The 9,007-nt window shown below is 34.3% G+C and overlaps 1 protein-coding gene across 2 annotated transcripts; it reads right to left on the bottom strand.

Moving 5' to 3' along the window:
- Positions 1–1,096: 1,096 nt before the first annotated feature.
- On the bottom strand, positions 1,097–4,933 carry LOC110790412 (10 kDa chaperonin, mitochondrial-like). Of its 2 annotated transcripts, XM_056838348.1 has the most exons (3): positions 4,773–4,933; positions 4,108–4,247; positions 1,097–1,377 (listed from the first exon to the last, which is right to left on the bottom strand). In XM_056838348.1, exons 1-3 carry the CDS (start codon positions 4,875–4,877, stop codon positions 1,266–1,268), a joined length of 357 nt encoding a protein of 118 aa, XP_056694326.1. In that variant the 5' UTR covers positions 4,878–4,933; the 3' UTR covers positions 1,097–1,265. The 2 variants fall into 2 exon arrangements, with proteins under 2 accessions (XP_056694326.1, XP_021850884.2); XM_021995192.2 differs by lacking the exon at positions 1,097–1,377 and having other exon boundaries at positions 4,104–4,247.
- Between the last annotated feature and the right edge of the window lie 4,074 nt (positions 4,934–9,007).

Below are 9,007 nucleotides of genomic sequence, written 5' to 3'. Positions count from 1 at the left end.
CCTCAATGAATCCAGGCTCGTCAAACAGATGTTGATCCTGGCTTAGAATGGATGGGGTTTTGTTTTTCTGCTCTTCTTCATCTTTGTTTTGGCTCAGCTTTTGTTTCTTAGAGGTGTACTTGTTCCAAATGTTCTCAACTAGGCTGTGCATTTTTTTTTTTGTATTTGCCTCTTTAAACATTCCATGCGCTTTGTCTAGCATGTTGTACATCTCGCTGACATTGGAAGCAAGCGTCTTTGCCAATGTACTAAATTTCTCCAAAAACTCCTACAATGTTGTAAACAATATATTAATATAGTATTTAATATTTAATTTTAGCCCATCAAATTTTCTAGTTATGACATATATTTCTATTTTAGTTTCTAAGATGATCAAATTTAAAACATAAGCATAATTAATTAGAACATATATTGGAAAGTTTTGCAAACATAAGTATAAAGAATAGGGAAAACTTAAAACACAAGCATACATAATTCGAACATTAATTGGAAATTTTAGAACATTAGAGAAACATAACTATAAAGAATATTGAAAACTTAGAACATAAGCATACATAATTGTAACATTAACTGGAAAGGTGAGAACATTAGAGAAATATAAGTATAATGGTTAGTGTAGTATGTTTTAATCATATAATGTATGTGTTTCAAACCTTCACTAACATATTCTAAATACTTCTTGTTTTGTGTTTTAGGATTTCTTAACATGTTCTAAAGACTTCTTATGTATGTTCCAGTGTTTTCTTCCCATGTTCTAAAATTCTATTGTATGAGATCTAAGTATATTTTAACATGTCACTAGAGGAAAAAACATCATAAGTTGCCCTTAAAATAGGCTTATAGGTTGCCAATTGCAAGGGCAACATATGGGGGGGTCACTTTTGTGAAATTATCAAAGGTTGCCCTTAACAAGGGCAACTTATAATCTTATAAGTTGCCCTTGTATGCAACAAGGGCAACTTATGTGAAACTTATAAGTTGCCCTTATCGCATACAAGGGCAACTTATAAGCTTCACATAAGTTGCTCTTGTTGCAAACAAGGGCAACTTTTGAGTTTTTTTTTTTAAAAAAAAAAAAAAACTGCAATATAATTCCTGATATTTCGCAATATAAAATTCTGCATTATAATTTATAGAATACTGTTTCACCTCAAAAATGATAAATTTCAAATTTCCAATAATATTTCCGAATTAATTCAAATGTAATTAATTAAATCGATAAATAACAAAATAATGTAAGAGTCACGAATAACTACAAGCCTGCTCTAATTATTACACTGAGGGTAATTCACAATCGTTGAAGTAAGTAGCCCACTTGTCTCGAACTTCATCCAACTCCTCTTTGGTGAAGGGCCCCTCCCTTGGAGTTGTGAAAACCTTTAAAAGAACAACGTACATGCAAACCAATAAATTAAATTAAGTTTCATATGCGAAAACAGAAATTATATTGGTCGCGAAAACAACTTTCTGAGTGTACTAAGATTCATTTCAAGTTCTTTATGCACATCTAAGGCTCACTTAGCTCGATATAGATCATATTTGGCCAAAAATGACATTTTCGATCCCAAATATCAAAAAATGAACCTAAGTACACTTTTTAAATCTTTTCCATGATTTATATGATTAGTTATATATTTATAAGACTCATTTCAAATTCGTTATACACGCTTATGGGTCATTTGGGTCGATATAGGTCATTTATGGCCAAAAATGGCATTTTCGATCCCAACTACCAACAAACGAACTATTTCCATATTCTAACCCTTTTTCATGATTCATATGATTAGTTATATGTTTATGAAACTCATTTCAAGTTCGTTATGCAAGCCTAAGGGTCATTTGGGTCGATATAGGCATTTATGGCAAAAAATGTCATTTTCGAAACCAACTACCAACAAACAAACCTATTTCCAAATTCTAACCCTTTTTCATGATTCATATGATTAGTTATATGTTTATGAAACTCATTTCAAGTTTGTTATGCAAGCCTAAGGGTCATTTGGGTCGATATAGGCCATTTATGGCCAAAAATGGCATTTTCGATCCCAACTACCAACAACCGAACCTATTTCCATATTCTAAACGTTTTTCATGATTCATATGATTAGTTATATGTTTATGAAACTCATTTCAAGTTCGTTATTCACGCCTATGGGTCATTTGGATCGATATAGGTCATTTATGGCCAAAAATGGCATTTTCAATCCCAACTACCAACAAACGAACCTATTTCCATATTCTAAATGTTTTTCGTGATTCATATGATTATATATATGTTTATAAGACTCATTTTAAGTTCGTTATGCACGCTTATGGGTCATTTGGGTCGATATAGGTCATTTATGGCCAAAAATGGCATTTTCGATCCCAACTACCAACAAACGAATCTATTTCCATATTCTAAATGTTTTTCATGATTCATATGTTTAATTATATGTTTATAAAACTCATTTTAAGTTCGTTATGCACGCCTATGGGTCATTTGGGTGGATATAGGTCATTTATGGCCAAAAATGACATTTTCGATCCCAACTACCAACAAACGAACCTATTTCCATATTCTAAACCTTTTTCATGATTCATATGTTTAGTTATATGTTTATGAAACTCATTTCAAGTTCGTTATGCAAGCCTAAGGGTCATTTGGGTCGATATAGGCCATTTATGGCCAAAAATGGCATTTTCGATCCCAACTACCAACAAACGAACCTATTTCCATATTCTAAACGTTTTTCATGATTCATATGATTATTTATATGTTTATGAAACTCATTTCAAGTTCGTTATTCACGCCTATGGGTCATTTGGGTCGATATAGGTCATTTATGGCCAAAAATGGCATTTTCGATCCCAACTACCAACAAACGAACCTATTTCCATATTCTAAACGTTTTTCATGATTTATATGATTAGGTATATATTGATTAAACTCATTTCAAGTTCTTTATGCACATCTAAGGCTCATTTGGCTCGATATAGGTCATATATGGCCAAAATGGCATTTTCGATCCCAAATATCAACAAAAGAACCAAAGTAGATGAGAATAAGGATTGGAAACCAAAGTAGATGAGAATAAATATTGGAAACCTAATACTAAGTATTTTAAACATGTAAAGGGTTAAGAATTCCTATTTTGGTTCATTAGTTGAGAGTTGGGAGCGAAAACGGCAATTTTAGTCAAAATATGACATGTAAGGATCGGACGAGCCTTAAATGTGCATAAATTGACCAAAGTAGATGAGAATGAGGAGTGGAAACATAATAATAAGTATTTTAAACATGTGAAGGGTTAAGAATTCCTATTTTGGTTCATTAGTTGAGAGTTGGGAGCGAAAACGGCTATTTTAGTCAAAATATGACACATAACGATCGAACGAGCCTCAAATGTGCATAAATTGACCAAAGTAGATGAGAATGAGGATTGGAAACCTAATACTAAGTGTATTAAACATTCAAAAGGTTCAATATTCCTATTTTGGTTCATTATTGGAGAGTTGGGAGCGAAAATGGCTATTTTAGTCAAAATATGACATATAACGATCAAACGAGCCTTAAATTTTATATTCCACCCAAGTTAAGGATGGTAAATACTTCGAGAATTGTTCATATCTTCCCTTTTATATTATCAACCAGCCTTATATTTTATATTCCACCCAAGTTAAGGATGGTAAAAGTAAGTCACTACAACATCCTTATCAACCCCTTTAATTTGTATGTAGGGACATGGCACGTCTAGCAGATTATTAACTTCACAAGAATCTAAAAGAAGACATCCAAAGAGAAAATTTTCTAAATTAAAACTTGTATATATCATATAGAATTGTGTCAATTCTCTGAGAATAGTCTGAAGTAAATTATCACCAGGAATGTTGTTAAACGAAATCTAACTTTTGGCGCTTAAAATCAAGATAAATATTAAGCTCCCAACTAAACTATAGGTATGCAAGTTTGGTATGCAAGTTTGTGAAGTCAAGATAAATGTTAAGCTCCCAACTAAACTATAAGTATGCAAGCTCCCAACAAAGTTGTTAAAGAATCTAGGGATAAAGCACTCAACTAATCGTAGATTCTTAGCAAAAAAGAATTATGGAGGACAATAAACTTACTCTTTTTCACCATGCTTCACTGTAGTTCCTTCATATTCACGCAGGAGTACATTATCCCCTTCTTTGACAGCAACAGGAACATGATTCACAGACTTGTCGCGAAGGCCAGGTCCAACAGCAAGAACTTTTCCAGAATTAAGCTGAATACCCAATTCAATTAACAAATTTCAGCAACAACCCTTTACAGGAGGAACAACAACTGACACCCCCCCTCAAGAAAAAGTATCACAATCAGAGTTGACACACTTTACAGACAGCACAAACTTGGAAATAATCCTTAATCAACCAATGAAGAACAATTATATGATTATTCACCGTGATAATCCGAAAATTTTCACATTAAATCAGATAATTAACAGGCATCACTGACAATAAAATCAACAGATGATCTAATCAACTAAATAGTTAACTAGAGGGATAAGCCCCACTAATGTAGTACACTTTTCAACTAAAATAAGATAAACCCATTCATCTTATTCGCATTTCTGAAGTACATTTTAGAAAATGGGAAGAAATCTACCAACTTACGTAATACCTATTTCAAAAATCAAGAAGAAAACCAATTTATTGGATAAAAAAACAACAATTTTCCCACATGAATTAGACAGATAAAGCAGAAAACAAATGACAAAAGCCAAAATGAATAAAATTGTAAGGAAGTATACCTTGTTGCTGGTCTCGGGGAGTAAAATGCCGGCGTGAGTCTTTGCAGGAGGAACAATCTTCTCCACCAAAACTCTGTTCAACAATGGCGTCAAACGCTTAGCCATTTTTCAGTTAAAAATTAAAATTTGCGATAAACAAAGGAGGGTGAAGGAGAACGGAAATAAAACCCTATCTACTGAAGTCATCAGTGAAAGTGATAAAGTAGCTGAAACCACCCCTAGCATTTGTACTCATTGGTCCACATACATCTGTATGGATTAAACCCAATAGTTCAGTTGCTCTTTCTCCAACTTTAGAGAAAGGTTGCTTTGTCATTTTGCCAAGTAAACATGATTCGCACTTACCATAATCCTCTACGTCAAATGGTTCTAGAATTCCTTCCTTTTGAAGTCTTTCCACGCGTTTCAAGTTAATATGGCCTAATCGACAATGCCACAGATAGGTGGGATCTGAATCATCCTTTTTGGACTTTTTGGTATTTATGTTATAAACTTGTTTGTCGTGATCTAATAAATAAAGTCCATTGACTAATCTAGCAGATCCATAAAACATCTCTTTAAAATAAAACGAACAACTATTGTCTTTTATTAAAAAGGAAAATCCTTTAGCATCTAAGCAAGAAACAGAAATGATGTTTTTAGTAAGACTTGGAACATGGAAACATTCTTCCAGTTCCAAAACTAGCCCAGAGGGCAACGACAAATAATAAGTTCCTACAGCTAATGTAGCAATCCGTGCTCCATTTCCCACTCGTAGGTCGACTTCACTCTTGCTTAACTTTCTACTTCTTCTTAGTCCCTGTGAATTGGAACATAAGTGTGAGCCACAACCTGTATCTAATACCCAAGAAGTTGAATTAACAAGTGTACAGTCTATAACGAAAATACCTGAAGATGGAACTACTGTTCCGTTCTTCTGATCTTTCTTTAGCTTCAAGCAATCTCTCTTTCAATGCCCCTTTTTCTTGCAGTAGAAGCATTCGGATTCTGAAGTGGGTTGACTGGCCTTCCTCTTTTCAGATTTGGCGCCAGTTTTCTTAGTTGGGCTGGCCTTGTTGCCACCTTTCTTAGCATTCCTCTACTTTCCAGATTTCTTGAACTTGCCCCCACGCACCATAAGCACATCTTGCTTATCACTTTTGAGCGTCTTTTCAGCGGTCTTCAGCATACCGTGAAGCTCAGTGAGCGTTTTGTCCAGACTATTCATACTGTAGTTCAGTTTGAACTGATCATACCCGTTATGAAGAGAATGGAGGATGGTGTCTACAGCCATTTCCTGAGAGAATTGTTGATCCAGCCGACTCATATTCTCAATGAGTCCAATCATTTTGAGAACATGTGGACTTACGGGCTCGCCTTTCTTAAGCTTGGTCTCAAGAATTTTCCTATGAGTCTCGAATCTTTCGACTCGAGCCAGATCTTGGAACATGTTCTTTAACTCACTGATGATCGTGAAAGCATCTGAGTTGATGAACGTTTTCTGTAGATCTGCACTCATGGTTGCAAGCATTAGACATTTCACATCCTTGTTGGCATCAATCCAACGATTGAGGGATGCCTGAGTGAACCCTTCACCTGCGGCTTCGGGCATCGCCTCTTCCAGGACATACTCTTTTTCTTCCTGCATAAGAACTATTTGTAAGTTCCTTTGCCAGTCAAGGAAGTTTTTCCCGCTCAACTTCTCCTTTTCGAGAATTGATCGAATGTTGAATGAATTGTTGTTTGCCATAATTAAAACTACAATTGAAAAGAATAAACAAATAAATAATCATTCACAGTTTCTCTTAATAAACTTAAATTCTAGCATACATGCATAATTCAATGTTCATTAAGCATTTTATTCAAGTTATGTGTTCCAGCAGGTGTGAATAAAATGATTCCAAGATCCTAAAAACCATTGAAGAATTAAGCACATTATGTATTTAGACTCAATTCTAAAATCTTTTAGGTAAGCAAAAGCCTTTTGCTAATAGTCTAGAAACTACTCTTGGTTGATAGGTACGTCTAAGAACTTATTAGGTAAACCTATCGATTTTGCCACGACATAAAAGGACTCCTTACTTATATCGCTGAGTTTCACCAAAACTAACATGTACGCACGATTATTTGTGTACCTTACCCCTTTAGTATCGATAAGTAACACCTCGCTATGGCGGAAAACTATTACTAAGATCGATGAAAAAAGGATATCCAAGTAAGTGTTATTTTGGCATGGCACCTTTTAACTCAATTTTTAAGTTTGGAACTTAAGGCTCTTACTATGTTGGTTAGATTTTAAGTGAACTAAAATCCTTAATCATGCAACATAATCAAGCTTCGATCTCATGCATATTTAAGACATATTTAAAAGCAATAAATAACTTAAAGCATGCATAAGATAAATGTGATCTAGTATGGCCCGACTTCATCTTGAAGCTTCAACTTCAAAGTCCGTCTTGAAAATCTCTGTGGGAGGCGCCATTTTCTTCAAATAGGATAAGCTATAATTAAACTAATTACAACTATTTGGTGGTACGCACACCATATTTTAATTGAAAAACAAATTTGGTGCTTTAGACCAATTACATTCAAATTAATGGTACGCAGACCATATTTTCTATCCTATTTGGGCCATACTAGTCACTTCATAACCTGCAAAACAGTACATATACAATATATACCATTCACCCATTCATTATCATGAATGGCCCACATAGCTGGTTAGTAAAACACGTTATGCATCACATAAATATTTGCATCAATTAATCAAGGGCACCAATAATCTACCAATTATTCAGTCCTTATTAATTCTAATCAAGTTGTTTAACCTTAAAGGATTTGTAGACCTAATCAAGAGTTTATGACTAAAATTGCTACCACTTAAACCAATAAATTCATATGCTTTACTAATTTTAAACATAAAAATGTATTTCTAGTCTAACAGGAAACATACAAATTTAATTAAAATTTAAAGCTCATATAAATTTATAATTGAATCCACTTATTTAACTTATTTTCAGTCGAATTTAAATTAATTCAAGGTTTTTAATTTTAGTAAAACAATTAGAATAAATTAAAATTTATAATAATTATAATATTCAAATTAAAATCCAAGAAAACAATTTAAATTATTAATTTTAAAATTAATTAAAATTCCTTGAACTGAAAAACTCAAATTAAAATTTAAAACGCGACAATCGTAACACGACGAGCACTTGGGCTTGCGCCCAAGCCCCGTCGAGTGCACGAGGCTTAGCGCCCCTCGACTGTTCGTGTAGCAATACGCAACCAGTCCACACGCAAACGCAGCAGTGTAGGCCACGCTGCGCGCGCCCGCTCGCTCATCGCGCATGCTTGCCTCGCGTCTGCTTGCTTGCTGGGCGTGGCAGCGCGCGCTGTGGCGCAGCACGCTTGCTGCCCACACGTGTCTGTCCGATGGCTTACGCCTTGGCCCTTCGCCCTTTCCCACTCGCCCATATGCGCACAGCACTCAACACAGGGCAGCGTGCTGCCTTGTGCTCGTGTGCCATGGCTCTTGCTCGTTGCATCGTACCGCATGGGCGACGAGCTCCCTTGCTCGTCGTTGCATGCCCGCACTATACAACACCCCTTAAGGGTAACACGTAGCGTCCATTGCTTTGTGCGTGCAAGTTTTATGAGCGAATTGCATAAAAATTATAACTTTTATTTCCAAAATTAATGACAAATTAATAAATCATATTAATTTCATAATTTTACGGAAAAAAATCGAAAATTTATTAATTAATTAATTTCCGATTAACATGGATTCAAATTTAGGTCAAAAAAATTAAAATTTAACATAAATTAACAATTTTTATGGTGGATTTTAATCATTGATACCTAATTAAATTATTAATTAATCATGAAAATCAAATCAATTCTAAATTATTCGAATTTCAACAAATTAATCATAATTACAAATTAGGTTGTATAATTAAAGTCTAGGCATTCATAATTGTTAAACATATACAGTAGGTCAATCAAAAACTCAAGATTTATCAACAAGAATCGCAAATACTTAATTTAACATCTTAAATTTACAAACTTTTGCGTTCGAAAAACTAAAACCTCCGAAAAGTTATAGTTAGGCTTCGAATTTGGGAATTCTGGGTTTGGCCAAAAAATATTGTTTTTGTCAAAATTTTAGAATGCCTTTTACATGCGGAATTGACACAAAAATCACTCGATTTGGATGAGTAACGAAGAAACTGCCGAAAAACTGCGTACATATAATT

This window comes from Spinacia oleracea, chromosome 3 (genome assembly GCF_020520425.1).
Source record: "Spinacia oleracea cultivar Varoflay chromosome 3, BTI_SOV_V1, whole genome shotgun sequence".
NCBI classification, from domain to species: Eukaryota; Viridiplantae; Streptophyta; class Magnoliopsida; order Caryophyllales; family Amaranthaceae; genus Spinacia; species Spinacia oleracea.
This window is presented reverse-complemented; position numbering and strand designations above follow the sequence as displayed.